Here is a 27,829-nt window from a genome sequence, read left to right as displayed (position 1 = left end):
TAAAACGAACGGTCACAAACATATAACTTGCACTTTTGGGGACAAAATGTATTATTTTCAATGTTTTTGATATTCAAAGTAGAAAACAAGCAGCATCTCTTCTAAATAAAATAACTCTTGCATATCCTGTAAATACTATTTTAAACAGTTCATTTCTTGCATCTACTATAAACAAATAGTTTAATGCAAATAATAATTTTATTGTAATTGAAAATATGTCGTCTCAAGGCACAGCTTCCAATCATCGTCAATGTAGTGCAAATGTGTGACATGTGGTTACATTTTTGAGAGGTGCGCAGGTATACGACCGTGCAAAGGCTGCACCGGACCATACTCGTATGTTTGACGCAGAAGAATAAGGGGCCGATCACACCAAATTCACTTTTACGTCCCAAAAACATGAGGCGCACCACACTATTTTTTTTTGTTGACAAAAAAAAGAAGCACGGTGCACTTTTAATGCGTGTTGTGCGCGAGTGTTGCTGTTGATATTACTATAATTAAAAAATTTTATAATATTATGATATTCAACATTTGTGAAGTCATACGGCACCGAATAACTCAAAACAGCAACCAAAAGCCTATTCTCCATCTTCAAAAGTCTTCGTAGTTATCATGACAACCCAAACAGTGCAGGCACCTCAATGAAAACCCTGCCTTTGCTTTCTTTTGATTGGAGAATGAAAAAGACTTTGACTTTTTTCAACTGCAAGTGCACGGCATGCAACGGCTAAAACGTGAGGCGCATAAGCAACGCACACAACGCTCATGGCCGTTACTAAATCATTCAAAAAAGGCGCCTCAACGCAAAAAAGCACATTCGTTGTTAACCAATCGGCCTTAACAGAGCGGGGTCATGTGATTCCTCACACGGTAGGGAAAATAATTGAAAAAATTCACCTAGAAAAATTTGATTGATTATAGTTTCTGAATAGGGCTGTACGATTCGACCCTACACAAAATCTTAATTAAGCTTTTCCACGATTCAGTCAATGATATTTTTAAGGTCAGGAGATAAGCATAAAGGCGGTCGCAAAAGTCTTCACATTGTTTTATATACGTTGCTCAGCAACATGGACACCTTCAAATAGTGTTAAGTGTCACATACTTTATTTATAAGGTATAATTCGCAGGCGTGAAATCACATAACTACTAGCTACTGAGAGGATGTGCGCGTACATGCCAATGATGACTTTAGCAAACAGAACCTGCACAAGCTATGAACAACAGGTAATAAAGTTGTAAATAACGTTCAGTTTGTTGCACAGAGCGATCGTTTGGGAGCCGTGTGGGAAGTATGATTTGAATGTCTGGGTTTTTTTTTCTTAGAGTGACGGCGTGTCAGAATACCATGACATGAGTGCACTCGGCAGTAAAACTGAAATCGAAAACGCGCACATCATTTAAATGATCTGATCAGATTTTAAAGTTATGATTACGACAAGCATTTGATATGTTTTTTTTCTTTCATAGCGAACACAAAGAGCATGAAAATAAATGTGTACAGTGCCAGCATAACTACTCTAGCCTATATAATGTTGAATATAATGCAAGAGGGAATCTGATAGAGACAAATGTCTCATTTTACCAATGAAAATATTACAAATGACAAGCATATGTCTCAAACATAATTCAACTTCAGAATTATTAATAGTTGTATTCTGATGTCGTCATTTTACTGTGCATTAAAAATAAGGACATTTTTAAAGTCTATTAATTTAAAGTTCACCATCTAAAGTCTATACAAACTTTAGAATTTTACCCAAAAGTAGACCTACACATAGGCCTGATATTATTATTATTAATGTTGTTGTTTTACCATATATTTGAAAAATAACAATAATAATAGCCTTTAATACTCATATTAACCTTCATTTTACATCTACAGAATCATGAGAAAATCGTGATTTTGATTCTAAGCAAAAAAAATAATAAATCGTGATTCTCATTTTAGCCAGAATCAAGCAGCCCTATTTCTGAATATCAATTTCGATTTCTTTTTAATTAATCGTCCAGCCCTATTTATGACCCTGCGAATACTGAAACAATCACATGAAATTTCATGCCAAAAACATGGATAGGGAAAAACATTGTTTTCAGACCCTCCTCTCTCTCTCTCATAGCGGATACAAGATATCTCAAATCATTGATACAAGCAGTGAATGTAGTCAAAAAATACAGTAGAGGTTATTTTTCAGCATTGGGAAAGCAGTACGCCTGGGTCACCCTGTGTGTGTGTGAATTATAAAGTGAATTATAACCTTGGCCGCTGTGAACTATAATCTCTGACAACCGTGTCATGCATGACACATCATAGCGCACTTGCTGTTCAGTAGGTTTGTCATCCTGATTGGTCAACTCCAGATTGATCGAAAGGTCAGCTCGTTCAACCGCACACACCTCACGAATTCAAGCCGACAGCTCCCAAACTTTTTTGACAAGTTCAAAAAAATGATAGTGAGCTTGTAGGCCGATCACCTTGGCTTGTAGTTTCCTCTCGTATGGTACGAGCCATGACCATTGCACCAGCAGAATCAATGATTACAAAGTAACTACTCCCGATGGGAAAAGAAAATCATGTACAAGCTCATACGATAGCAAAAACCACACCGCATATGCCTGATTTTAGGATAGCAATGCACTAAATTGGATAAGTCTGCGATTCAGTAACCCATTCAAAGAGTAGCTGTGCCCAAAACTAAAAAACATGTAGCAAGTTCCACATTTGGTTTGAAATTTACTTCATGGAAATTTTAGAAGTATGAATGAAATTTTAATGCATCTCTGCTGACATTATGGAAAAGTAAAATGTCTTGTAAAAGAGTACTTTGAAATTTTTTTGTCTGCTGTCTTGTTTTCAAATCCTATGAATTCTTACATACCAATATTTTGGCATCATGCATTTAGAAAACAATAATTTGTAAGCAGCATGTGACATCTCAATCAGGTTGAATCAAGGTTATAATAGATTTTCCATTAATTTTAGTTTTTATTTTGTTTTCAAATTTAGTTTGTTTTAATTAGTTTTTAGAGGTAGATCTGCTAGTTTTTATATTTTGAAATTTCTTAGTTTTAGTTTAGTTTTTATTAGTTTCAGTATTAGTTTTAGTTTTTTGAAAATTAGGATATTTGTTAGGTGCAAGGTTTAAAATCATCAGAATAAATATTGTATAATAAAAACCCTAACAAATATAGGTAAAAAAAAAATAAATAAAAGAAATTCTGACACAAGAACACAAGAGTACAATGTGTGTGCAAGGCTGCTTTGTGAGGTTAAATGCACAGTAGTGATGGGAAGTTCAGATCTTTAAAGCAAACCGGATCTTTCGTGACAATCCTCCCATGTTTACACTCAACATACCAAAAATATGTAGTCAGCAAACATAATTTCAGTCAGTTAAAACATCACCATGATCTGAAAAACTTCTTACGATTACGTTTTGCAAACCAACTGAAGCCATCGCTGCGTTCTGTTATGAAATAAACATACATTTTTTCACCAGATCCTCTCATTTAAGCCCTTGATTTATCCGCTACTGTTGTTCAATTAAGTTCAGTTACACAGCAGCCATGTACTGTTTGAGTTCGCTTCACTGAATCACACATGCACAGTATTATCGTGTCACAGCTTCTCAAATCTGATCTCAGTGTACTGTTCTAATAACTCTATATATATTGGTTTATTTTGAGTCAGAGGGGGGTATCAGGCATGTAAAAAGTAAGCTGTTTGTGGTTAAGTGCTTAACGTTACTTGAGACGTGAATCATTTCAAATAATTCAGTTTGATTTGGTGAACTTGGTGGTTATGATCACAATCACTAATACAGAAATAAAACCGATTATTGGGCAAAAATGTGTTAAATGAATACTTTTAAGTGTCTGCTCAGGTCGTATTTAATTTTGTCACTGTGCTGCTGTCATGTTCACTCGTTGTTTTTATCACGGGAGCAACATCGATGATGATTGTAGGAGGATCGGCTTGATCTGACCAATAGCATCAAGATTACAGACTGGGGTGCTGTACGGGTCAAACACCTGGCAGCGTAAAGTAAATAGATTTACTTCTACAAGGCTTACAGTATGTATTAAATACATTTACAAAAACAAAATTGAAGGACATTTTTCCTATCATTTTAGTTAGTTTTGTATATACACAATACAGTTTCAGTTAGTTAAAAAATAGTTTTTATTTTTAATTCAGTTAACGAAAATGTATTTCAATTCTAGATTTAGTTTTTTCGTTCATTTTTGTTAACTATCTTGGGTTGAATGAATATATAAGTGCAACCATCAAATGGTGGATTTAATTTCATAGACCATACTTTAAAAACACAAAAAACACTCATCAAATATGCAATGTAATTATGGAGATAAACAAAACTCCAGAAAATGTTGAGCTCTAAAATATTGTAGCAAGCACTCTTAATATTTCATGCGTGATTCTGCATTTAGAGCTGAAGCTTGATTATAGGTCCTCGCAACGGTTGATGGAAATATTAAAATGTTCTCAATAACCATCATCAGTCTCGTCAGGTCCGACTGCAGTTTGTTGCCACATATTCACCACCACCCGAGAGACAATGCCTTTCTGTGATTGCTTGTTTAACATGGAGCCACTAGGGAAGATCTGCATCTGTTTTGGCAGAAGCACACACACTGACAGAGGAAAGTGTGTGGCATGCTCTCTTTCGGGCCACGGCACATTTTTAGATGCCAAGGGAGTGAAGAGTGGCCTGGTTTTGTCAGAAGCATTAGCTGGGAGACGAAGCACGCTGCAATGTCCGGCGGTGAGGGAGGCGTCATATTGAACCCGCACTTCAGTTAACATGCATTCGTTACAGCATGAGGACCGGCTGACATGATGTCCGGCTGCGAGGAGGCAGGGAACAGGTCATTTGAGGTCTGCTAATGAAATCATGAAGCTACCCTTCCCCATTTAGAGCCAGAATAAGCTTCTCTCTGCTCACTGTGACCTCATTATAGGTGGGTGGATGGACTGGTGAAGTGGATAAAGTAACAGGAAGATTGTTAGTTTGAACTTCACGCTGAGAGAGTCATTAGCTCAGATGGTTAAAGAAGGGCTTTCGAGCTTTTTGATTCCAAGGAGCCTAAAATATGATGGCTTACTTCTGAAGATGTCTTTATTAAAATATAAAGGACTCAATGCATTTCTTTATATAAATATTTACAGGTGCGCAATATATTGAAATGATTGAATTATTGGAAATTTGTACGACCATTTCAATGTTGTGATATCACTGGCCCATGAACATTTCCTGCTTGTTGTCAAAATATTTCGTAACTGTAACAAGAGGTAATTTAATCATATGTTAACTTTAAAACAGCTGTCATAACATTATTTATCAATATGTGGACATTTTGGGATTCTTGGAAACTATGGAAATTAAAAATGTAATACAGGAAATAGGACCATTGTTATTGTTTACATCCCTCAAAATGGTCTATACAGAACACATCCCAATGGTTTGCAGTTAATTAGCTATTTAATTGCATCTTTGTGGGCCTACAATTAGCCCACCCTCTAAAAGACTTCAGGAAATGTATTTCCATTTCAACACGTGTCTCTGAAACCAAGCAAACTGGACAGATTATACAAATTATTATACAAACCTATAATAATTTCGGTATGGCTGCTGAAATACTGTGAGCAAGCATCAAGCCATGCTAAGAATGCAATAAGAGAGCAAAGTAACTCCACTCTGTTTCAAGTGTCTGTTTCAAGTTAATCGTTTTTGATGCTTTCAGATTGATAAAACTTTACCAGTGGAGCAAATTGGTAGTGGTATTTATTTGATTTATTTTTGCTTCAACATTGCTTATAACATTAATTTGAATATATTATCAAATTATTTGGCATGCTTTTGCAGATCACGTTTTTCTTCAATGTCACACAGCCCTATAAAGATTCACATTTATTGAATCTTTCAAATAAAATAATCAAACAGCACATTGAGACAATGGCTCTAGCTTTTATATTGTTTATATATTTATATTGTTTATATATTTATATTGTTTATATATTTATATTGTTTATATATATATATATATATATATATATATATATATATATATATATATATATATATATATATATATATATATATATAGTACTATTTTCTTGAGAGCATTTTTCTTGTATTAGGTTATCCTCTATGTAATAGAACAATAGTTTGATTAAAACTATGTAAATGGGTCACAAAGGCTTTAAAGTAGTTAAGATGCAAGTAAAAAAAACTAAAAAACTTTTTTACTTCTTTAATTGTTTTAATAAATTAAAATGTGGTTGGTGTTGGGTGGTTTTCCGTGGTTCAATTGTAATCAAGCAAAGATTTTAGTACCTTTTGTGGACTCGTAAAGTTACGTAACACTGACTATGTTTACATGGACACCAATAATCCGATTTTAATATGATTAAGACAATACTCTGTACAGTAGATGATTAAGAGTCTACCATGTAAACAGCGATTTTTGATTAATTTAATCTGATTCAGGTCATAAATTAACTAAACAGAAATCTGATTAAGACAAATGGAGTATTCTGATTTTAGTCGCATTATTGACATGCAGTCCAGACATGTAAACATCTTAATCTATCATGTACAACTATCATGTACAACTTTTCACAGTGCTTTGCGAAAGGATAGTCTTCACACTATCCTTCACAAGTGGTTGGACACTATTCTCTGCACTTACCGAGTCAGTGAAGGACCACAGACATCTGCATCGTGAAATGCAGAGTTTTTTTCCCCTATGCCATGCGGTATCAAATTACATTGAAACAACACTCTTCCAGCAGTTCAAATTCACATCCAATATCTCGTTTGTCACGGGGGGCATGCATGAAATATTCCTAAATGAAAGTGAAACTGCTGAACTGTAGTTAAAGTCGACAAATTAAAAATGAAACACCCTAAATTACATGAAACTGTAAGAAAATCAGTAAGAAATATCAGTTTACATTTGTAAATATTCATATGCAATTAATTATAACAATAACAACAACAAAAAAGAGGTTTCTTGAAGTTTCTTACAGATGTTGCAACAGTACTTCTCTATTTAGTCGGTCTCCATTTGTTCTTTTTCTTCATGTCAATAGTGAGATCAGATCTCTGTGTGGAGCACTGCCTGCTGTGTCAAAAATCTCACTGGATTACAGTGAATGACAACATGATTTTTTGGAAACATACACTTATATTTCCCACTGACACACTAAAGCAAAACGACTTTGCAATCTCTTTGTTAGAGCAAGTTACAATAATGAGGAGTTGTAGATTAGATTTTTGGCAATGTGGAACAGCTCAAGGCTGGAAATTGAAATGTTACCAGTCCGGGTCCTATAAAGAGGGCATTATGAGCATCACCACTGTGCCCCTGAGCAAGACACTAAACTAAAGTGTCAAAACAGCACATTAGAGACACGACATAAAAGAATTAAAATAGCAGGAATAAACTCACTGTACTGACTGAATTGCTATGAAATAGCGGAGTTTTACTCACTGGCATTTAAACAGAGTAAGAAATTACTCATAAATACTCACAAGATTAAAGAAAGAAAGAAAGCACAGCATATGTGTTGTTGCAATTGCACTGAAATGCATTTTTGATGCAATTGCACACTGTAGTTTGTGCAGGTATCACTATTCACATTACTGACAATAACAAAACAACACAGGCTTTTGTTTTAGTGAACATATACACATCTCTGCCTTTTAAATGCCTATGATGTAATCAAGAATAAGTTATTTCCTCATGAAGACAACTACACAAAGTATAAACTATCAAACTAGCCAGCAGCTAACTCTCTGCGCTGTCAGCTAGCTCTCTGCAACTCTCACATGGTTGCCCACTGAAGCTAAGCAGGGCAGTGCCTTGTCAGTACCTAAATGGGAGACCGCATGGGAAAGCTAGGTTGCTGCTGGAAGTGGTGTTAGTGTTAGTGCAGTAGTAGGCGCTCAAGCTGCGATCTGTGTGGGTCCTAGGACCCCAGTATAGTGAAGAGGACTCTATACTGCTTGGTGAGCACCATCTTTCGGAGGAGATGTTAAACCAAGGTACTGACTCTCTGTGGTCGTTAAAAATCTAAGGATGTCCTTCGAAAAAGAGTAGGTTTAATCCCAGCATCCTAGCCAAATTTGGCCTCCTAACCAACCCCACATCATAAATGGCTTCATCACTCTGTCTCCTCTCCACCAATCAGCTAGTGTGTGGTGAGTGTGGTCTGGCACAATGTGGCTGCCGTTGTGTCATCTAGGTAGATGATGCACACTGATGGTGGATGAGGAGATTCCCCCAATAGTATAAAGAGCTTAGAGTGTCCAGAATTATTATTATTAAAATGGTAATAATTAATAATAAAATCAGTTTATATTTTATTAACTTTTTTGATATTGATAGTTTTAGTAATTATAATATGAATGCTAATTACATATTTACTAAATACTTACATATACATTTTTTTTATAACATTTTAGTTTATAAATAAACAAGTTATGAAAGTATGGCTGTTTCTCAATATGCATTCTTGTCTGTACTTGCGTTCTTGTGTCCTCGTAAAACGTCATCAACTGTCGCCGAAGTACTGTTCCGATTCAAAGTTCACATCTTGCCAGGTACAGATAAAATTCCCGGATGTGTACTTGCTCCGCCCCTTTTGCCAAGGATGCTTCGAGAGGTTACTTGTGCAAACTTACAAAGCACAAGTATCCCAGAATGCATTGCAGCATAACCAGCGAAGGCTAATGGCAGAGGAGAAAACCTGCACGGTTTTAAAACCTGTTGTGTTACAAATTAAAATTAAGCTTTTCAGGTGAAAATGTAGTTGTTTTAAACTCGAATCAGCAGTTTATTTTAAAAAAAGATAGCACGTCTTTGGTGATGTGCCTCAGCTTATGCGGACTCTGACCCCCAGCCAGTCAGCGGGATCTTCGTCATCACTTCCCCTGCCGAGAGCAGCTTTATATCGACCAGTCCATCACGAATGTACCGCTGGATTGCATCTGTCCATTGTAGTTAATACATGATATTTAATATATTTTGTGCATATCTAACGGACAATTTTTGGTCTTATAAATCTATTATTTGTCATCAAGTGTGCTATTTTGGCAGTGTTATTTTGTTACGTTTTATAATTGTCTGTAATTATGTTACCATACTTTTTTTCATAATTGTGTTCGAGGTTTGTCATTGTTTACCAAATTGCTTAACGTTATCTTTATTTCTCTTAATATTTTTTATCTTTATATTTTTACTTGTATAATGTCTATTGTAGTTTATTAAATCTGATAATCGAAGACACGAGTCTGTGTATAATAACCTATTTCACTTCACATTTATGGTGATTTATGTTTACATTTTCTTAAATCAAAAATATAGATTTGCAATATTAATATTATATTATATTAATTTTAAGGCCATGCTTTATATAATAAAATCATTTTATTTTTAAATGTACAGTGAAACCGATGAATCCGTGGTGAATTAAGTGACATTATAAAGTACACTGCTGTTCCATTTAAATAAGTATCCGACTTGTGTCCTCGCGTTCTCGGTAGTTTGTTCAAGTCTGAACTTCTAAGGACATAAGTCCGAACTTTGCATACTAGGTATTGAGAAACAGCCAATGACTCCTACAGACTAACTACTTTAAGCTTTAAAACAAAAACAATCATAACTTAGGGAAAGTTTAGTCTGCTGTCACTACAAATAGCTTATATATTGCATTTATAGTTTAACATTTTATTTGAAGAAATTATGCTATTAATATTTCTTAAATATTTAATAAAACATTCATATGCATCAATTACATAAATACTCTTTAAAATAACACCACCGCTTCAAATTAGGTGAACACACATTCAGTTGAAGTCAGAATTTTTAGCCCCCCTTTGAATTTTTTTTTCTTTTTTAAATATTTTCCAAATTATGTTTAACAGAGCAAGGAATTTTTCACAGTATGTCTTATAATATTTTTTCTTCTGGATAAAGTCTTATTTGTTTTATTTCGGCTAGTATAAAAGCGTTTTTTAATTTTATTTAAAACCCATTTTAAGGTCAAAATTATTAAGCAAATTTTTTTTCAGATAGTCTACAGAACAAACCATCGTTATACAATAACTTGCCTAATTACCCTAACCTGTTAACCTAACTAACCTAGTTAAGCCTTTAAATGTCACTTTAAGCTGTATAGAAGTGTCTTGAAAAATATCTAGTAAAATATTATTTAATGTCATCATGGCAAAGACAAAATAAATCAGTTATTAGAAATGAGTTATTAAAACTATTATGTTTAGAAATGTGTTGAAAAAAAAATCTCTCCATTAAACGGAAATTGGGGAAAAAATAAACAGGGGGGCTAATAATTCTGACTTCAACTGTGCATAGTTTCTTTTAAAGTCAAAATACACACACATGGAATAACCAAGTGTTAGGCTAGGTGTGTGACCATGTAATAATGGTGAGCGAAGCCCTATTTTTAGTGCCCAAAAGATGAAGCTCTATAATTAGAAAGGCCTAACTTTAACTGGCGCATGTGGAAATCATTAGTTTAAGTGGACATTCACACAGGTTTCCCAGAACCACTGTATGTTGTTACTCACTCATGTACAGCAAGCTGACGGGAAACCAAGTGGAACAGAAACAGGAAGCAAGGGACAGAATTCTTTACAAGCCTGTGTGTGGCACAACCGGCACTTAAAAATGCATGTAAATACAAAAAGCTTTGATAGAACGACCACTGTCCTGTAAGTACATATTTGACTTTGTGTTTAGGAGCTCATCCTCAGCATCAGTCAAGTTGTGTGATAAGACCACAGAGACACTAGGCAATCAATCAGGCATCGCTGGAGCTCAGAACAAGCATCAGTAAATCTGGCTGCTTCTGTGATCGATAGCACTTAGACGAGACAGAATTAAACCACGCTGCTCTACACTTGAACCCGCAGTGAAGTAACATCAGTTTGTGCCATACACTCTCAGAAATAAAGGTACACGAGCTGTCACTGGGGTGGTACCTTTTCAAAAGGTACACATTTGTACTTAAAGAATTCATATTGGTACCTCAAAAGTATATATTAGTACCTAAACATTTTAAGAGGAACACTTTTGTACTTTTTAGGTACTAATATGTACCCTTGAGGTGTTAATATGGACCTTAAAGGTACAAATTTGTACCTTTTGAAAGGGTACCACCCCAGTGACAACTCGTGTACCTTAATTTCTGAGTGTACACACATTGCACATACATTGGATTCACAAGTTCATGCCAACTTACTCAGTATCCAAAATTAAAGGCTGAATTATACGTCTGTGTCGAGTGATAGCCATAACCCACAGTGCATACCTTGCACGTAACACTTATAACAACACTTCCGAAACGCTATTTAGCTGTGGAGTTAAAGTGTGTCATTTGTTCGTCTGTGTCAAGTTTCTTCATGGGCGTTTTGTTTACACGTATACCTGTAATGCTACTTTACTGTACAAGTGGCTGTAGAGGTAGGAACAGGTGGACATGCAACAACTTTAATCATAACGTAAACACAAAAATATCTATTTGGAACTCGACACTTGTAAACACTCGCTCCAACAGGATCGCTGCTCTCCCGCGACTCTCTGACCTGCGCACACTCGTCAACCCTACCAAGCTGACCAATACAGAGTTTGCACTACATGTTGTTGTGACATGACGAAGACGGTGTAAGGTTTTGCAACCATGCGAAGGCTATGCTGGACCATCCACGTGTAATTGATGCAGAAGTTTAAACCTGTCTTAACTTTACCTGCAAATGACAGGTGAATAAAGAAAATGCTCAGGTCTTAGGGGAATATTCACCCAAAAATCCCAATTCTGTAAATAATTACTCACCCTCATGTCGTTCCAACCCCCTGAGACCTTCATTCATCTTCAGAACACAAATGAAGATACTGTAGATGAAATCTGAGAGATACCTCCTGCTCCATAGACAGCAATGGTCCCAAGACGTTCAAGGTCCACAAAGCCAAAGTATTCATAAAAAAATCCTCAAAACTGACCATATGGCTTCAGTGGTCAATCAGAATATTATGAAGTTACAAGAATACTTTTGTGAACACAAAAATCAAAAGTAACTTTTTTCAACAGTTCTTTTTCACTGTCAGTATATTTTGCGCATTTATGAGCACTGATGAATACTCTGAAAGCCCGTATTCGACTTCTCAACTTTCAAGTCACAGGACTTTCTTCAAAATACCAGCAGCCTGACTGAGCATGACATGCATAAAAAACTCCCTTGTAAACATGCACCCTATACTAAACACAGAGAAGAAAAAACTCTTGATTAAAACAATTACTTCTGTTTTATGTGCACAACAAAGTATTTTCACAGCTTGATATTCCTATTGAACCACTGAAGGCATATGGTCTGATTTTGGTATGGTACTTCAAACTTGGACTTTTTGGACTTTAAAAGTCTCTGCAATATTGATGTATAAGGACGATAAAGGAGCTCTCAGATTTCATCTAAATATGTTCATTTGTGTTCTAACAACAAATGAAGATCTTAGAGGTGTGGAACGACATGAGGCAGAGAGATTAATAACATCATTTTCATTTCTGGGTAAACTAACATTTACATATTTCTTACTAACCTTGAAACTTTATTGGAAAATTTTCATTATTTTGTCATCACTACATGGAGCTCTGGAAAGATTAAAAGATAAACTACAGTGACTCCACTAATATTGGCAACTTTTATTAAAAATATAATTTTTTATAGTTTTTTTTTTATCATTCAGAACTGGTTGTGGTGATGTCAAATTACAATTTTGGAGAAAATGTTCTGAGCCCAAAACAAACTAACTTCTGCAATTCTTCAACGTTGATTCTTGGAAATTTTTTGGTCACTTAAACCAGGGGTTCTCAAACTTTTCAACTTGCAACCCCTAAAATAACAACTCCGGTGACTCGTGACCCCCAGTATGCTCAGAGGTTGTTAGAAACATACAAATATTGCACACAATGGTGCACACACACCAATAGGAACTATATAAACAAGCATATTGACAACACTAAAAAGTGCCAGTATAACACCAATATAATTTTTTATAGTCATTATTCATTTGTGTAATTCAATATTAACCTCACTTAATGAGAATGGTGGGCACAATGTTTACAGCACAAGACTATTCTTGGTTTAATTTTGGAGACCGCCACTTAGAGACTATCCTCCATGTTCAGTTATGGACTTTATTTTTAATGTATGTGAGTGCCATAAAAGTGTTAAAGTTTTACATTGTGCCATAAAAATCCATCTTCTGCAACTAACGCTATTGCTGTGACGTTAATCTATCATAATAACCACAGGGGTCGCCATACAAAGGGAAAAAAAAACTAATGCATTTCCTCATATTTACAGCCATGTGGAAACAGGTTGAACAACTTGAACAATTAGTTGAACAATTTCCTGCACAGTCACCCAGATGTACTAAAATATATCATATATCAATAGGAATATTCTCAGCGATATGTTTTGGTCATATGTTCAATTCAACGATTAATCAGTTACCGATAACTGTGGGACACAATTTTTTGAAGATATTTGTTCTTTAATGAGAGCAGAGATTGTATTCATATTTTGAACAAATGATTAAACAGCTAAACAATAACCTTCATATTTACCAAGGGTGCCGATTTAGGAGAGGGCACAGCAGGTATGCTAGATAATCTACAAGAGTTCCTAATAAAATTAACAGAAAAATGGCTGGGAAATTTGTTTGATTTACTGGCCAGATCCAATTTTTATTTTTCTTTGGCACTTGGCAAGTGTTAATTTTAAAATACACACACAGGGCTGCTGAGAGAACCAACAGATGGAGAAAGAAACTGAAGTGCTGTTCAGTAACATTTCAAAGATGCTTCAGTATCTATGTCTGTGTTCTTATACAACCACTAGGTTTTATTTATGGTCAAAAAAGCTGAATGAATGATAACAAATAATTTTATACAATCTCAATTTAATCAAAGATGGTTTTAAAAATAAATGACATTAAAATTGTCGTGCAAGTTTTTTTCATAAATCAAGCCACTGCACAGAAAATGCCTTTCAATAAAACGCTGAGCATAACATATGGATTTTGTATCGAATTTAGAAGTTTTTAGAAGTTATTTATTTAAAAGTTATAGTTTTGAAACAAATCTTTGTGCTTAAAGTTAAATATGTAGGCTAATGGATGTCTTCAGCTGACCGCGTACAACACCGTTTCCTTATTCAATAAAGGAGTAAAAGTAAAGACAAAGTAAATAGGCCGAATGGAGGATGCTCATTCTTTGTCCTTGCTCTGCAGATGCTGTTAAACGGTTTTCTCACTAGTAAAGCATTCAGTTTTCCACTTACAAAGTCCGCCACGTAAATAGCAAATTCGCTATGGCGCGACGCAACTGACTCTTAAAGGGAATGTGAGATAGGACTCTGATTGGTTTAATTCATGTTATGCTCAAAACACACCCATAACTCATTAAGAGAATAAGCACAACCCTGTACTCTCAGAAATAAAGGTACGTGAACAGTCACTGGGCTGGTACCTTTTCGAAAGGTACAAATTTGTAGCTAAAAGGTCCATATTAATACCCCAAGGGTACATATTAGTACCTAAAAAGTACAAAAGTGTTCCTCTTAAAATTTTTAGGTACTAATATGTACCCTTGAGGTATTAATATGGCCCGTATTTTTCCATATTTTTCCATCCTTAAAATAGCAAAAGTGGATTCGGACATGCCCTTAATGCTTTTGCTCTATAGACTTTGCGCCTAAATTGCTAAAATAGAGCCCAAAAGTTTAGGGTCAGAATTTTTTTAATGTTTTTAAAAGAAGTCTTATGTACATGCTTAAACTGAATACTGCAGTATAAAGGAGTAAGATTATAAAATATTCAGAATAATCCAGTATAACTCTCTAAATACAATTTAAAATGTAAATAATCTATTTGATAGCAAAGCTGAGTTTTAACAGCCTTTACTCCAATTTTAATGGTTCTCATGGGATCCTTTAGAAATTATTCTAAATCTAATGTGCTTCTTTGGCTCAAATCAGAAATCCATCGTAACAATGCAAGTATTTACCCAATTTGATCAATTAAATACATCTATACTGAATACGTGTTCACTTCTCCAAAACTTTTGAACAGCACTGAATACTATTATATTTAATCACTTCATAAGATCCACAATATCATGTATTTATAAGCGTAAAACTAGAACAACAAATGCTCCAAGAAAATGTTGCTTTGTGACACATACTGCATTAAACAATGTTAACACTTTCCATAAACTGTTACCATATTCCATAATTATGCCAACTGTTCATCAACCTACAGAGAAGTAACAAAGTAAGATCTGTCTGTATGGAAAGAGGACAAAAATGCAGGAGAAGGAAGAAGTGTGTGTGTATTACCATCGTCAGCAGTTCTGCAATGAGGCGCAGTATGACACTGTTAAGTAAAGAAACAGAGAGCCACTGTGTGTGTGTGTGTGTGTGTGTGTGTGTGTGTGTGTGAGCCACAGTGCTGACTCAAGCCCTCTAACCTCAAATCACACAAAAGAGGCTTAAAGGAAGAGAAAGGAAGCCAGTGAATATTGGAGACAGGTACCCTTTGTGTTTAGGCTCCTTCTGTGCAGAGTATAAGCTTGAACCCTGCTGCGCTGAAGCGAAACAGCCACTGGAATATGAAGAAGGCTCATTTAAAGAAAGCGAAATGATATTCAAGCGTTTAGAGAAGCCATCAAAATCAAAGCCAGACACGGAGAGTTTAGCAGAGGCAGACTGAACGTAGGGTATTTTTAGCATGGACATTAAGTGACAGTCGTTTGGATGATAAAGGATGAGAAAGGTGGGGTTCAAGTCGCTTTCCTGCTTTGCAAACCAACGCCCTGTACTGTATATCCTGCGCCGGGAAAAATACGACTTCCTGTTCAGCAAACATTCACAGTCTCAGAGGACGGACAAGAGCGTCTGTCCTAAATAATCTTATGTAAGGAGCAACGAAGACTGAGGGGAAGAGCGCTACAGTGTTTAAAGGATCAGATCACCCTTTAATGAAAATGATGCATACATCACGCATACATATTTTAAACCAAATTTAAGTGATTTGGTCCTCCATTTAAATCTATTTATATCCTTAACGCTTCAAAACAATCATAAAGAGACAAAAACAATATAAATTGAATGGATTAATCTGTCTTCTGAAAAGACATCACTTTATATAATGAACAGGCTTAAATTAGGACCTGTTCCCGCATAAATAGGGATGCTTTATGACCCTCCAGTTCAATTTAATATCGAGCATTTGCAGATGTTGTCTTGACCTGATATCTTAAGGTGGCTTAATTAATAACTTCCAAACAATAATCTCCACACCATAAGCACATTTTGTAATAGCTTAAGGCTTATGGTTAAATTATATATAATTTATTGGTCGACCTAAGGGACTGAGGAGTTGAATGTAAATTAATAATTCAGAAATAGAAGAAGATGCTTGACCATTCAGTGCTTAAAAACAAGTAAAATCTTGAACTGAATTCTAATATGAACAGAAAGCCAATGACGGGATGCTAAAACTGGTGAAATATGAGCATGTTTTTGGTGCCAATGAAGATTGAGGGAGACCAATAAACAATGAATTACAATAGTCTAGACGAGATGTTATAAAAGCATGTATTACTTTTTCCAGATCTGATCCAGATCTTGCTGATAGTAACTATTCTTAACGACTGAGCTAATTTGAATAGTATAGTACAGCTAATTTGAATAGTATAGTATATCAAATTTTAATAGAATTAGCATATCTCATTCTCACTTGCTATATGTAATGCATAGAACTTTGTTGTAATTTCTATTATTATTATTATTATTATTAAATTAAACTGATGGGATTAAGCTCCTAATCATAGAAATCTTAACTGTAAGAAAGTCTGGGGTGTGTAATAATATACAAAAGCTTATGCGACTCTGGACCACAAAACCATCCTCATGTCACACAGATATAATTTTGAAAATAGCCAAAAATCCATTCTGTTTCATAATTATAGATTTTTCTTTAATGCCAAAATTAATCAGAATATTATGCAAAAATCATGTTGCATGAAGATATGTTGTCAAATTCCTACCTGCCAATTTATTAGGTACACCTTACTAGTACCGAGTTGGACCACTTTTGCCTTCAGAACTGCCTTAATACTTTGTGGCATAGATTCAACAAGGTACTGGAAATATTCCTCAGAGATTTTGGTCCATATTGGCATGATAGCGTCACACAGTTGCTGTTGATTCGTCAGCTGCACATCCATGATGCGGATCTCCTATTCCACCTCATCCTAAAGCTGCTCTATTGGACTGAGATTTAGTGACTGTGGAGGTCATTTAAGTACAGTGAACTCATTGTCATGTTCAAGAAACCAGTCTGAGATGATTTGTGCTATATGACATTGCGCGTTATCCTGCTGAAAGTAGCCATCAGAAGATGGGTACACTGTGGTCATAAAAGGATGGATATGGTCAACAATACTCAGGTAGACTCAGGCGTTGACACGATGCTCAATTGGTACTAATGGGCTTAAAGTGTGCCAAGAAAATATCCCCCAACACCATTACACCACCACCAGGCTGAACCGTTGATACAATGTAGGATGGATCCATGCTTTCATGTGGTTGACAGCAAATTCTGACTCTACCATACCAATGTGACAGCAGAAATCGAGACTCATCAGACCAGGCAACGTTTTTCCAATCTTCTATTGTCTAATTTTGTTGAGCCTGTGTGAATTGTAGCCTCAGTTTCCTGTTCTAAGCTGACAGGAGTGGCACCCGGTGTGATCTGCTGCTTTCGCCAATCCTCCTCAAGGATGACATGTTGTGCATTCAGAGATGCTCCTCTGCATACCTCACTTGTAACGAGTGGTTATTTGAGTTACTGTTGCCTTTCTATTAGTTTGAACCAGTCTGACCATTCTTCTCTAACCTCTAGCATCAACAAGGCATTTGCGCCCACAGAACTGCCCCTTACTGGATAGTTTTTTTTCTCTCTGTAAACCCTAGAGATGGTTGTGCATAAAAATCGCAGTAGATCAGCAGTTTCTGAAATACTCAGACCAGCCCGTCTGGCACAAACCACCATGCCACATTCAAAGTCACTTAAATCGCCTTTCTTCCCCATTCTGATGCTCTGTTTGAACTGCAGCAGATCGTTTTGACCATGTCTACATGTCTACATCTGACCATGTCTACATGTATGCATTGAGTTTCTGCCATGTGATTGGCTGATTAGAAATTTGCGTTAACGAGCAGTTGGAGAGGTGTACCTAACAAAGTGGCCGGTGTGTGTACATTGGTAAACTCTTCATTCAGGCAACTTTAAATGTACTTTTTCTCAGTATTTTCATATTTGAACATTCAGATTTCAGATTGTTCTACTAAAAAGTGCATCAATGGAAAGCATATGTAATCAGCTTTCAGATTAAGTATAAATCTCAATTTCAAAACATTGACACTAATGATTAATGGTCCAGGGTCGCAAATGTGAATAAGAGCTTAAATCTTTTCATCACCAATGCAATTTTTACATTTTTTTTACAAACATTTTGAAGCATAGACATTTTGAACTTTAAATAGGAGGAACATAAATCTTTCACGGTTCATTAAAATATCTTCATTTGTTTTCCGAGGTGAATGGAAGCCTTATAGGTTTTAAGTAATTGTTAACAGAATCATTCATTTCATTTTGTAGTGAAGCACTGCTTAATCTCCCTTAAGCAAACGCAACCTCCACAGTTGTTCTGTTTGGACAATAATGGACGTTTCTGATTATTTAGTAGAGCATTAGCAGAGAAACAACCCACATCTGTGCACACTGCGGCTGAAATATAGTTCTGTGTCTGCTTTTCCCCACAGGCAGATCTGGAATTATGGGATCAAAGACTCTCTATCGGAGCTGTCAGAGATCAATGACACGTCTGACATTCCCTCTAGTCCTGCACGGCAAACACACACACAGACGTCTCCATCCATTTACTAGCACCAACCACACTGGAGGAGATCACATCTAATTACTGTAATATAACAACATCAATAACAAAGAATTAATTATAGTCGAGCGCTAATGAGATATTCACTTCTGCGTCAGTGGAACACAAAACAGAACCATTAAAAACCACTTTGTTTCATTAATTAACTGACACAATAGTTGTAAACTGTAATTTCACTTGAGCTGAGAAGGAGCAGAACAACAAATGGCTAAACTATAGGGGTTGTACCTGGATCCAGAGGAGAGCGGATGGGGCAGCTGTGGATGAGAGGACACTGATGGCTCTTTTTCATCCTCCAGCAACTTTTCTTCGTTTTTCAAAAAACTCTTGGCCTCACGGGATCCGGCATCCACCTCTTTAGTGACCCTGCGGAACACAATAAGAGATATAATGGCCAAGATCAGATCATAAAGAGTCAGTCATTTTTGTTTTCAAAGAAATAAATACTTTTATTTCGAACAAAATTTGCAGTGATTATGACTAAACATGTTAAAGAATATTTCCTTTTCAAATAAATGCTGCTTTTTTCTTTGCTGTTCGCGCAAGTATTCACAAAAATGTTAAAGAAGTTTTCAACATTTAACAAAATTACATTTTACAATATTTTTATAATAAAAATACAGCTATGAAAAAAAAATAGGAGATCTCTTGACAATTTCAATTGTTCTATTCTAATAAGGTCTGATTTATTAAAATTTTTGAAAATAACAAATTAACAAAATTAACAAATTTTCTGAAAATAACAGCTGGTCAGAGACTGAAAATCAGTTATTTAATCAAATATTGATTTCTATATAAAATGTCTAAAAACATGGCACCTATTATGCTACTTTATGCAAAATCCTGTCCATTGTTTTGGAAGAAATATCATCATTAATTTTCAGAATAAAACAAACACATTAATATTAATTGGAAATGCAGAGAAACTGATGGTTTCTTAATTTCACAATATTACTATGTACGTGTCATTCTTTTTAAAATACCAAAACAAATAGATATTTTTTTAAATACACGTATTAAAGAACTTATTTCCTGATTGCAAGGTTCCCATTCTTTCATGGACACCAAATTCAAGGACATTCAAGGACTTTTTAAATCACTAATATTTTAAATCGAGCACCCCCAGCATATGAAGCACCATGAAAGTCCTTCCTGAATTAACAATTCACGTACGCTTAATTTTTACATTTAAATGTCATGATGATGATCATTAAACGTCATTTTTAAAAATGTTGACCGTTTCAAACAACCATTTTAAAGTTATGTTTAAAGTACAATTGTTGAAATAACATCATAAACTTTAAATTCAAACACTTTTAGAGACCCATGTTTGTTTTTAAGTACTTTCCAGGCCTTGAATTCATGTCTTAAGATCAAGCACTTTCAAGAAGCATGGGAACCCTGTGATTGTCAAACTCAAGTAGTTAATGGGATGAACGATTTATTATTTTTCTTATTACTTTATTTTTAGTTTATATACAGTTGAAGTCAGAATTATTAAAGCCCCCTGTTTATTTTTCCCCCAATTTCTGTTTAAGGGAGAGAAGATTTTTTCAACACATTTCTAAACATAATAGTTTTAATAACTCATTTCTAATAACTGATTTATTTTATCTTTGTCATGATGACAGTAAATATACTAGATATTTTTCAAGACACTTCTATACAGCTTAAAGTGACATTTAAAGACTTAACTAGGTTAACTCGGCAGGTTAGGGTAATTAGGCAAGTTATTGTATAACGATGGTTTGTTCTGTAGACTATCAAAAAATATAGCTTAAAGGGGCTAATAATTTTGACCTTAAAATGGTTTTTAAAAAATGAAAAACTGCTTTTATTCTAGCTGAAATAAAACAAGAGTTTCTCCAGAAGAAAAAATATTATCAGACATACTGTGAAAATTTCCTTGCTCTGTTAAATATAATTTGAAAAATATTTTAAAAAGAAAAACAAATTCAAAGGGGGACTAATAATTCTGACTTCAACTGTATATACACAGAACAAGAACAAACATTGGCTCGTTCTGTGGACATACAAAGGACAATATAGAGAAGAGACAACCAAAAAAAATGCATCGTAGTCACAAAACATACAATCAAAACTAGAGAGGGTATATAACTTAAACCTCAGAGGGGTCACTGGATTGCTCTTGAGATTTAGATTCGTCAAATACATCAAGTAATTGACCCCAAGTAGCCAAAAATTTTCTTATGGAGCTACTCCTTAAAAATCTGAGTCTCTCCATCTGAATAAAAAATCCAGTTCTGAAATGAAGGAGGTAAAGGTGATATCCCATTGTTAAGCTCAAGTCTTTTAGACATGACCATGCCATGCATTAAAGACTCTTGCATTGTTTGAGGGAGAGAAGATGTATTTTGTAAGAAGCCAAAGATGGCAAGTTCGGCATTTGGTAGAAAAAGGTTTGCTATAAGCCCTGGAGTACCAGTCAAATATGTTTGTCCAGAATCTATTCAGTGAGGGACAGAGTCAAAAGGCATAAGCAACCATGTCTGCTATCTTGCACCTATCACACATTGGTGAGACAGAAGGAAAGATTTTATGCAGCTTGGCTTTAGTGTAGCGTAGAATCATCTGACCTTGAATTGAATTAGTCTGCTGATTTTATTTTTTAAATATGCTTTAAATAACTTTTGTTTGGACATTTCATTATTTTTGCAGTGCAATCCATACCTAATTTAAGAATCAAAGGTCTCCAAATATTTTTGTGCCACTCTGTTCTTTAAATAGAACAAAAGTCTTAATATAAATCCCGTTATGGGTTCATCAAATAAGTTCAAAGCTTGTCTTGCTCTGTGCTTGGCAGGATTTGAATATTTTACTTGCTAAGCTTTGAGTGTGTGACTGCCTCATAGATAAAATGCCCTGGAATAAATTAGTGAATATCAGCAATAATTTGCTAGACAAGATAAGATGTGAAGACAGCATCGTGATTGACTATTAAAAGACAGAGTTCACTGAAAAGACCCAAATAACATCCAAACGTAAACATGCACGCACTGCCTTCTCTGTACAAAGCAATATAAAGTTGCGTTAAGACTTTGCCAAACGATATTGATATTTGAAAGTACCAAAAAGGGCGTCACGGTGGCACATGGGGTAGCATTATCACCCCACATCAAGAAGGTCTCTGGTTCGAGCCTCGGCTGGGTCAGTTGGCATTTCTGTGTGGAGTTTGCATGTTCTCCCCGTGTCCGCGTGGGTTTCCTCCGGGTGCTCCGGTTTCCCCCACAGTCTAAAGACATATGCTATAGGTGAATTAGATAAGCTAAAATTGTCTATAGTGTATGTGTGTGAATGAGTGTTTATAGATGTTTCTCAGTGATGGGTTGCAGCTGGAAGGGCATCTGCTGCGTAAAACATGTGCTGGATAAGTTGGCGGTTCATTCCATTGTGGCGACCCCAGATTAATAAAGGGACTAAGCCGAAAAGAAAATGCATGAATGAATGAATGAAAGCACCAAAACAAAACAAAAAAAGTTCACAATCCAAGTTCTCCCATTTTCAAAAAATGTGTTTAAATAGCACAATAAACATAACAAAGCTATCCAAAGTGGTTAACAGAGTAGAAAGAATGAATTGAAATGAGATGGACAATAAAACATGATCGTCTGTAAGTGTGTTTTGGGACTTGGTCTGACACTGTGGTCTTTAAAATACTGCTTAGCGTATGTTGATGTGATTTACTAATTTTGTGGCTTTGTAGAGGAAACAATTACCCCATTTTTGTGGTGAAACAAATTTGGGGTCGAGTTAAGCTCTTATGCTTTTAAATTTACAAATGTGAACAATACCTTTGTTCTCAAAGATGCTCCCAAGCTTTTATTTTTTGAATACATGTTTAATCTTCTTGTATAGACCATTTCAATGTGGTCATGTCATTGGCCCAAGAACATTTCCTTCTTGTTATCGAACTGTTCCATAACTGTAACATGAGGCAATTCAATCATAACTTAATGTTACAACAGCTCTCATAACATTATTTATCAATATGTGGCTCTTTTTGGATTCTCGGAAGATATAGAAATCAAAAATGTAAAACAGGAAATACGTTGGAACCATTGTTTTTGTTTACATTCCTTAAAATGATCTATAGAATGCTAAATTCTTTATTCAGAAGAAAAAGGACTTAAATCTCCTTTATACCTTCCCCTTTTATACTGAATTTAACTCTCTTCCTCTTTTAGAGGAATAAATAAGAATTAAAGCGCTACATTTCTGATGCATTATGACAATCTTTTTAGATTGTAGTCTTTTTTTATGCTATTGATATCATAGCTTGACTTAGGCACCATAACAATGTTTTTTCCTGTATTATATTACACTTGCAAGAGACATGACTTTGTCGCATGTCCTTGTTGCTGTTTAAGTTTGGCAATAAGCAATAAAAAATGTTACTGCAACTTTCCCCTTAAAGGCAATCGTTTGTACAGCTTTTTCATGATTAGATGCTGCCATCTAGTGGCCACACAAACGACTTGCACTTACCGAACCTCTTCTCCAGCAAAATCAAACACCTTGGTAATTGTGATTTTGGAGGAATCTTTAGGTTTGTCCTCCTTCTGGGAAGATGCTGTAGAGGGTTTACTGGGATTATCCGTATCAGCTGTGGATGTGGACTATATGAGATGCAAAAAGATTTGCATATTAGTCTAAAAGACCAATTAAAAAAGCAAAAGCACTGAAATTGCTATTTAAATATAACAATAATATAAAAGTATATGAGTGCATATACATTAGATTAGTCAGTACCAAAGCCAAAACTGGAAATTATCTAAAAAAAAAACAAAACTTAAGATCAGAGTCCAAAAGTAATACAACTTACAATGTTGGAGAAAAAATTATTAAATGTTAAAAAAAAGAAAAAAACTCAAGCAAAATAATGAAAACATCACATTTAATTGAAATGTTGTAGTTTGTCATTTTTTTCTGCAATAACTTGTTTAATAATAATAATTTCAATATATTTTCTTTCTTTTCCTAAAGATGTTAAGTGGAACTCTTATTTAACTGGATGTAATGATTTGTTAACATTTCTTTGTTTAAATGCACCTAATATATTGGCTATATTTATTGAGAAATGGATAAAACAAATATTCTTTTTCCAAAAGGGGTGTATTTATGCTGAGCACTGCGACGGTTTAAACTTTGAGAGTGTTTAAACCAGAGAGAAAAGTATGAAAATGTTAAAGCCTGTCTGAGAAAAGTGTATAAACTGTGTAGTGAGGGCTTTTACAGCCTTAAAACATCTATAATAATTGTCAAAAATAAAGCAGACTACTTCGCGGATTTCGCCTATCTCGGGTTATTTTTAGACTCCCGCAAATAAAGAGGAACCACTGTTTTTCATTTAAAATGTAAAATATTTAGATTCCTCTGTTTAAATTCTAAATTAAAGTCAAAGTGAACTGAAAGTTGCTGAAATTGATACAGAATATTGAGTAGGGGGTGGGTCTTTCTTATTCCACATCATTCACTTGCAGCAAACTAATAGTAGGAGGGGCGTGGCTAAAAAAATGTGGATGAAGCTGTTTAACAAAAACTAACATCAACACAACTCGAACGCAGAACAAATGGCCAGGCTCTGATTGAAAAAAAATTAATAATAATAATTTCAGTAGATTTAGATTAACTTGCACAGGTTAAATGTTTCCTTATAGAACAACAATCTGCGTTAGCAAAATAAACAGTAAATTTCACACAGACTTTAAACAGAACCTCTTTTAATTGTGCGAGTATTCTTGAGCTGATCCTTTACCTCCTGAGAGCTTGCACTTGGAGCTTCTGCTTTGGGTCGAGGGACATCACTCAGAAAACTAGCCCAAAGATCATCTGCTTTCTTCTTCTGCCGCTCTTCAATGTATTCTGCTGACTTGGTTGGAAAATCCTCTTCCTTTGGCTCATCTACTTCCTTCTGCTCATCTGCTGTACCTGCCTCGCCATCCTCCACCAGTTTGAGGCCTCCTTTTTTCCTTTTTCTTTGTAAACAAGGAGAAAGTGAGAACTACAAATTAAAACAGTCAACATTTACTCACGGTTTACTTGTTCCAATGTTGAGTTTCTTCTTTTGAATGAAAAAAGAAGATATTTTGTACGATGCTGGAAACCGTTAGCCGCTGACTTCCATAGTATTTTTCCTACAATGCATATCAATGGCTACCGGTTTCCAGCATTATTAAAATATATTTTTTTGTGTTCAAAATAAATAAAAATAAAAAATTATTATAAACAACAAAAAAAGTCCCTCATAGATGTGATGTCCCTCACTTGAGGTTAAGTAAATTGTAAGTACATTTAATTTTTTTGGGTGAACGATTCCAATAAGTGGGTTTAAAGTCAGTAAAATCATACATACCTCATATTAGGTCTGCACGATTAAACGATTTTAAATCAATATCACGAACTGAAAAGGTACGATTTTCACATTGTAAAAGCTGCGATTATTCTGATTATTACTATGGCACGGGAGGCAAGCACAAGAAATTAAAACGATCCAACTAAAGGCCGATTTATACTTTCGCCTGGCACTGCGTCACTGACATTAACTGACTGTGCATGCACCTCACGAAACAGAGGACGCTTTTAAACTTGACGCATTGAGCGTTGAGATATTCTTTAAAACGACAAAGAGCAGTCAAAAAAAACTAACCGTAAAATCAGATGGATAAACATGGAAGTAGGAAGGTTCCGGAACTATGTCATATAATTAATATTATTTAAGATTTTTAAACTAATTATTTTTTTTAATTATTTTAATGATTATAAGGATTTTAAGATTTTTTTAAATCAAACTTTGATGCATCACATGCTTTTGTTGATATCTCAGACGGTTTTACCTATTAAAGTTTATTAAAATATTAATGACAAGAGAACATGGGTTTCTTTTCAAAAGCAAGAGGGATAATATTTACATTAGTTTATTTGCTTTAAACGCTCATGTTGTTTTGTGCATGTACTTGAGTTTAGTTTGAAACATTTAAAAAAAAGAGTGTTTTCTTTCAGCAGGTTAAAGGTACAGTTCATTTATCTGACTGCTTGTATTAAAGGACAAAATTGTATTACAAATAATATATAAATATAAATGCATTTATAAATCATACATATTAATACAATAATTCTTGTGCTGTGAAGTAAAATCTAAAATTGTGTATGGAAAGGATTGGCAGTGCACCGTGAATGTCATGAAATCAACATGAAAAATGTAACACAATCTAAATGTAAAAGTTTTATATATCTATATACAAGATTATAGATATAATGTTTTATTTAGTTGAATTTAAAATAATGTAGTTATTATCTTAATTTGTCATGAATGGTTTTAAATAAACAGTAGCATAGTGAAGTGTTTTTGTGATTATGCTTGGTCTTTCTTTGGTGCTGATAAAACCACCACATCAAACCTGCATCTTTTTTATGAAATTATAGTAAATTGCATTTTAAAAATCGCAATTTTTATGAGATAAATTGCAAATAGATTTTTTTCTCCAAATCGGGCAGCCCTACCTCATATGGACATCTGCTTTACTTTTCTTCTTTTTTAAATTTTCTGGCTTCTGCTGGTTGTGATCCTCCCCTTCCAGCGCATCCTCCTTTACACAGTCATTCATGTCATCCTCGCTCAAGTTATCATCTGATCAAAGAAAAAATGAAATCAACGTGAATAAAATCATGACAATGAGACAAAACAAACATGCAAACATATTATTTACTGCACCATAGACCTTTGAAAGGCTAAAATATAATATATGTAATATAATATTTAGAAATAATATGAAAAATGCCAAACATCCCTTTCAATAATTTAAAGTATATTTGTTTGGAGCTGTACAATATAAAGTAGAAGGTTTCCAATTCCGTTGACCTTAATTTCTCTTTGTACTGTTAGTTGGATATTTTCTAATATTTTCCATAATTAAAAACGAGAATTTTTTCCTCTTGGTACCAGCTTGTTAATGATTATGAAGATTAAAACAGTTGTCCTAGACCATGTGTAATTGTTTACATCTTTGTCATCACTCTCACTGCCAAATAAACATCTTTCAAAAATATCTTACACAATCTAGGTAAGTTAAACAGATGTTTGATTTTCTAGATACTTATATGAAGGCAGAGTATGATCATTAGCAATGTATTCTTTTTGTTTATTTGTGTCTGCATATCAAACAAAAAAAGATGTAAACAAGGGAACAGTATAGGTGTAAATTTACAAAGCACAGTCGAGTTACCTTAGCTACAACACTACTCTTTCATATATACAACCATGCTAATTTCATGCTAAAATATGTTTTGGTTACCTGAAGGGACATAATCTTCATCTTCGTTTGATGAGTAACCATCCGAGTCGTAATCTGAATAATTCATTCTTGTGTCGTATGTGCGGTGCGCTGTATAATCTGCTAAATCAGAGGAAAACTTAAAAAAAATACTTGCAAGAAACACTGGAGCTAACCAGCTAGCTTCGAACAAACGTGTGGTTGCTTTACTAGAAGCCCAGCATGTTAGCTTGCTAGCTTCATCCGATCGCTAAAAGAGCGACTCAACGGCTCATCATCAGCCTCCAGGCTTATCGTTTCTTTCATCTTCAAGTCCTTGAGCTAAAATTAAAGACACAATATTTAGAAAATATGTTTTAACAACAACAATAATATCAACAACTATTGAACCGAAAATAGAAAAAAATCGTTATATATTTTATTACATTAATATTGTGTAATTAATCGAATGATAACGAAACAGTATATT

General features: G+C 34.7%; 1 protein-coding gene across 1 annotated transcript in view; it reads right to left on the bottom strand.

Moving 5' to 3' along the window:
• Positions 1-27,586, bottom strand: part of cfdp1 (craniofacial development protein 1) — a 66,469-nt gene extending 38,883 nt beyond the window's left edge. Inside the window, exons 1-5 of the mRNA XM_056478932.1 lie at positions 27,382-27,586; positions 26,591-26,717; positions 24,846-25,065; positions 23,576-23,706; positions 19,298-19,435 (exon numbers count right to left, since the gene is read on the bottom strand). Coding sequence (XP_056334907.1) covers positions 19,298-19,435; positions 23,576-23,706; positions 24,846-25,065; positions 26,591-26,717; positions 27,382-27,448 — 683 coding nt within the window. The 5' untranslated portion in view covers positions 27,449-27,586. The remainder of the gene's footprint in view (positions 1-19,297; positions 19,436-23,575; positions 23,707-24,845; positions 25,066-26,590; positions 26,718-27,381) is intronic.
• Between the last annotated feature and the right edge of the window lie 243 nt (positions 27,587-27,829).

This window comes from Danio aesculapii, chromosome 18, assembly GCF_903798145.1.
Source record: "Danio aesculapii chromosome 18, fDanAes4.1, whole genome shotgun sequence".
In the NCBI taxonomy this organism is placed as follows: Eukaryota; Metazoa; Chordata; class Actinopteri; order Cypriniformes; family Danionidae; genus Danio; species Danio aesculapii.
This window is presented reverse-complemented; position numbering and strand designations above follow the sequence as displayed.